At 39.9% G+C, this 5,145-nt stretch overlaps 1 protein-coding gene across 1 annotated transcript; it reads right to left on the bottom strand.

Moving 5' to 3' along the window:
- Positions 1-1,544: 1,544 nt before the first annotated feature.
- LOC133261049 (endogenous retrovirus group K member 18 Env polyprotein-like) lies at positions 1,545-3,145 on the bottom strand. Its single transcript, XM_061439634.1, is given in 3 exon segments — positions 1,545-1,997; positions 1,999-3,067; positions 3,136-3,145. Coding segments are annotated over 3 exon segments (1,158 nt in total). The 3' UTR covers positions 1,545-1,918.
- Positions 3,146-5,145: the final 2,000 nt, after the last annotated feature.

Below are 5,145 nucleotides of genomic sequence, written 5' to 3'. Positions count from 1 at the left end.
CCATACATGACTACTGGAAAAACAATAGCCTTGACTAGACAGACCTTTATTGACAAAGTAATGTCTCTGCTTTTTAATATGCTGTCTAGGTTGGTCATAACTTTTCTTCCAAGGAGCAAGTGTGTTTTAATTTCATGACTGCAGTCACCATCTGCAGTGACTTTGGAGCCCCTTAAAATAAAGTCTGTCACTGTTTCCATTGTTTTCCCATCTCTTTGCCATGAAGTGATGGACTGGATGCCATGATCTTAGTTTTCTGAATGTTGAGTTTTAAGCCAACTTTTTCACTCTCCTCTTTCACTTTCATCAAGAGGCTCATAGTTCTTATTTATTGAAATAAGAGAAGGCAAGAGAGTAAGTAGAAATTTAGAAGAACTTTTTCCAACCTCATCTTGAATTATATTTATTTAAACTCCATTGACCAAGGTAAGTCTCATAGCCAGGTCTGGAGTCAAAACAGTAAGGTACTATAAGATTAAATTGAAAAGGTTAGAGATAAAAGAAAGGGCAAAATCCTAGTGAAAATGAATCAGTGGTTTTCTGAGGGTAAGGGTAGATATTGTCTACAAAGTGATATAAAGGAATTTGGAGAGTCATAGAAGTGTTCCAAACTTGATTGGGATGATGGCTTCACTATCGTGGATATTTGTCCATATCTATCAAACCATATACTTAAAATTGGTCAATTATATGGCTTATACTTCAATAAACCCAAATAATATTTTAAATTGATAAAATTATTTCTGGCATGGGACTAAAGGATCCAAAGTCCTTCATAGGCCTTCTTACAGACATCAGTGTACCAGAAAATATTGTTGTTATGATATCCTTGTTCCTGAACTTATGAAAGGGGGAGCTACTGAGGTTAATGACCATCCCCATGGTCATGTGGGCTTTTTAGGTGGCTAGTGGTAAAGAATCCATCTGCCAGTGTGGGAGATGTAAGAGACTTCAGTCCCTGAGTGGAGAAAATCCCCTGGCAAAGGAAATGGCAACCCACTTCGTATTCTTGCCTGGAGAATCCCATAGACAGAGGAACCTGGTGGGCTATAGGGTTGCAATGAGTTGGACATGACTGAAGTGACTTAGCATTCATTCATTCCATGGTCATGTGAGCATGCAAACTGCTTCTTCCCCAAAGATATCTATATTTTTCAGGACATTCTACCTCTTTCTCTGAGGTAGAGAAAGAGGGCCACATATGTCTTATAAGAATATCCATCAGAATGGACCACAGTCCTCTGTGTGCCTGCTCAGTTGCTCAGTCATGTCTGACTCTTTGTGACCCTATGAAATGCAGCCCGCCAGGATCTGCCATACTTGGGGTTTTACAGGAAAGAATACTGGAGTGGGTTGTCATTTCCTTTTCCTGACCCAGGGATCAAACCTGCGTCTCCTGCATTTCATTCAGATTCTTTACCACTGAGCCACCTGGAAAGCCCAAGTGCCAAACAAAATCGTCTAGTGCTTATGAGTGGGACTCTCAGAAAACCAAATGTTGGGGATTTTTCCCCCGGGACTTGGAAGCGATGAACCTGAAAGAATGACACTTGGACAGTCTCTTGCAAGGATTGACAAGTTTATTTCTGCAGTCAAGCTTTTTTATAGAAGCAGGAACAAAGAGCTTAGAGTATATGGCCAGCAGAGCGCATACGGAGTTAACACATAATCAGTAAAAACATTTCAAGGACAGCGCGCTCTAAGTGACTCATGGGCTTATCCCACAACTTGCTTTCACACGTAACATCCCTATTTATTATTAACTCTTGGTGCCCAGCATAACCAGAGGCAGGAGATGTTTCTCTGTCCGCAGTGCAAAGCTGGGTACTTCTGGCCCTTCGCCATTTTCCCAAGGACTTTCTCCTTTTAAGGCTATTTTGCACTACACTTCCCAACATATCCTCCTTTTGTCTTTAAATTAAGCACGGTAGCTGCTAGTTGGACTCCATTGTGGGAGGCACGGAGTCTTGAGTAGAGTCTTCTGTATCCTATAAGCAGCTTCTTGAAAGATAAGCTCTAGGGTCTAGAGACGATAGGGTTTTGGTTAAAGTATCATAGAATTGAGTGCTATACAATTCCCTAGGTACCCTAACTTGAAAATTAGTAACTTGTTGTTTCAACAAATTGAGGTCTGAACTTGAGTTATCTGTGAGATCCTGCAAATGCACCTTAACTTTATTCCAAGGATATTCAGTGCTATTATAGGGCATGTTAGTCAGACAAAAAGAAGTAAAATTCCAGTGACAGCGTATATGTGTTCGGAAAGTCAGTTGCTGCATTTGATCTCCTAAGTAGGTAACCACAGTTTGTAACTCATTAATTCGTGTTTGTAATTGCTGATCTATTTGAGCTTGTCGAGTCCACAGATCATGAGAGTCTTTGAGCCAAGCAGTGATAAAATCATGATTTTGTATAGAATTATGTAAAGCCATACCAGACAAAATTCCTACAGTCACAATGGAGATAAGGCTTAAGATGCCTGCAATAATCCATCCAAGGATGCACTTAGATCGCCTAAGCCCAGTTTTCAACAATACAGAAAGAAATACAGAATCAGTCCAAGGTTCAGTTAAGTTTACGGGAAGCCATAACTCAGATCTTTGTTTAACTAGCGCAATGGTAACATTGTGATATGAAATGGTGTGATTAAGGCAGGTATACAATGCACATGCAGTACAATTGACAATCTTGGCCGATAAGTCGATATCAAAATGCCCTACAATAAACAAGTACGGAAGGTGAACACATGATTGAATATAGCCAGTACTATTGTATAGGAAGGTATAATTAAAAGGATGAAACACACCCACAGTCCCATAAACACTAGCAAAGTGCTCTAAAGCTGCTGGAATTTTCCAAATGTGCCATTGCTCTGGCCCCACAATGGGGATGACAATCCTGGGCCGTGGGGGTGATAAGCCCCCATTACACCAATCCAGCAATATGTCCTTATCAGTCCAGAAACTTGTCTTAGATTTATGGAAGCCTCCAATGCTTGATCTATTAAACCAGAAGCAATTATGATGTTCCTCCTGCTCTTCAGAACAGTTTACATTGCCAGAAACAGCTTATCTGGAGTCATAGGAATTCCAGTACTCTTCAGTGTCTGCTCAGCCTGATGAGTAATGTTTTCACTTGAGCCCATGTCGGGTAAGGACTGAGACGATGGCATTTCCTCATTGGCTCCTCCAGGGTCATTGACGAGACCCTTCACATCAACTTCGTCACTTCCCGAGGGAGTCCGGTCTTGGGGTCCCTCTCGGTAATGGACAAGTCGAATGGGAACCCAGATTTCCTCTCCATCTGCAATGACAAGACCATAACCCTTGCCTAGGAGTTGTAAGATTCCTGGCAGCCACTGATTAAATTGCTTATACCATATTGGTGTATTGATTTCTAATTTGTTGTTTTTGTCTTCTGCAAAATGTCTATCTGCACGAGTGTCAGAATTATTTTTTGTTAAGTTTAAAAAATTTAGGGAATAAAGAGTTAAAGATAATAATAATTGAGGGTTCATAGGATAAGAAGTGTATCTCCTCTTCCATATTCCCCCTTTCTGTTTTAGTAAATGAGTTTTTAGGGTGTGGTGGGCTCTTTCAATAATGGCTCGACCCTGAGGATTATAGGATATTCTTGTAATGTGTGTGATGTTCCATTCTGATAAAAATGAACGAAACAAATGCGAGGTGAATGTAGGTCCATTGTCTGTTTCCGAGACAGAAGGAATCCCCATAATGGGGAAGGTGAGTAAGAGTGTGGAAATGGCGTGTTTATTGGATTCTGAAGAGACAGGTACTGTCCAGATAAAGTTGGAAAATGTATCCATTGAGACAAAAAGTAAAGAAAATTTTCTTTAAGGAGCAGTGAGTGAACTCAGATTGCCAAAGGGAGTTAGGCTGTTGCCCTCGGGGATTAACTCCTGAAATCACAGTACGTACGTGCAGAGGGGCGCAGACATCACAGGTTTTAATAATATGCCATGCTTCAGTGAGAGGAATATGGTATTTAGAGTGCAATCTGTTAGCATTGGTATGAAGATTAGTATGTTCGTCACTGGCAGATGTAAAAATGGGAGCTATGAGCCTGTCAACAGCATCATTTCCTGTGACCAGAGGGCCAGGTAAACCTGAATGAGCACGTATATGTGCAACAAAGAAGGGTTCCGTACGTGAGCGAATTAAAGCTTGAGTCTGTGAAAAGAGAGTATATAATTCTTCATCTAGATTGTATAAAAAGGCGGTAAAAAATCAGGAAAAAGGGAAGCAAGGTATTTGGAATCCGTATATACGTTGAAGGATAATGGTTGAAGCGATAAAAGAGCATATAAAGCATACAATTCAACTCTTTGTATTGAAGAATAGGTAGTGGGTAATTTCTCTTTGATATCAGGGCCGACAATCCCTGCTATGCCTTTCTTGTTGCCATCAATGAAATAGGTGGGTGCACTGGAAATAGGCTGGGATGCAATGATATTAGTTATAATGAATTTAGTACATTGTAGAAAGTCCTATAATTTTCCTTTCGGTAAATGAAATGAGATAACGTTTTGAAAATCATTTAATGCCATTTGCATGGTCAAGTTATACTGTAAGGCAATTTGCAATTCTTTTTTTGTCAAGGGAATGTGTATTGCATATGGATCAAATCCAGTCGAAGTTTGTACATGGCTTCTTCCTGACACAATTAAGTGCCTTATTTTCTCAATATATGATATAAATTTTTTAGACTGTTTAGTGTGTAAATATACCCATTCTATTGGGCTGTGTTGAGCTATAATTGCTGTGGGCGAATGTTCTGTGGGGAATATATATAAAGAAACTGGTTGATCATAATCTAGCCGAGTTGAAAAAGATTGTTGAATGCGTTTCTCCATTAAGGCCAGTTCTTCTTTGGCCTCTTTTGTTAGCTGCCTAGGGCTTTTAGGGTTCGGGGGGGTCCCTCTAAAATTTTAAATAGATTTTGTAAGGCATAGGTGGGGATGCCGACAGATGGCCGCAGCCAATTAATATCTCCTAGCAATTTTTGAAGATCATTCAGTGTGTGTAGAGATTGCACAGAAATTTGAGTTTTTTGAGGTTTGATTTTAGATTCTTCCATAACATGTCCTAAATAATTAAAGGGTGCTTTCCATTGAATTTTATCTGG

This window comes from Bos javanicus, chromosome 15, assembly GCF_032452875.1.
Source record: "Bos javanicus breed banteng chromosome 15, ARS-OSU_banteng_1.0, whole genome shotgun sequence".
In the NCBI taxonomy this organism is placed as follows: Eukaryota; Metazoa; Chordata; class Mammalia; order Artiodactyla; family Bovidae; genus Bos; species Bos javanicus.
This window is presented reverse-complemented; position numbering and strand designations above follow the sequence as displayed.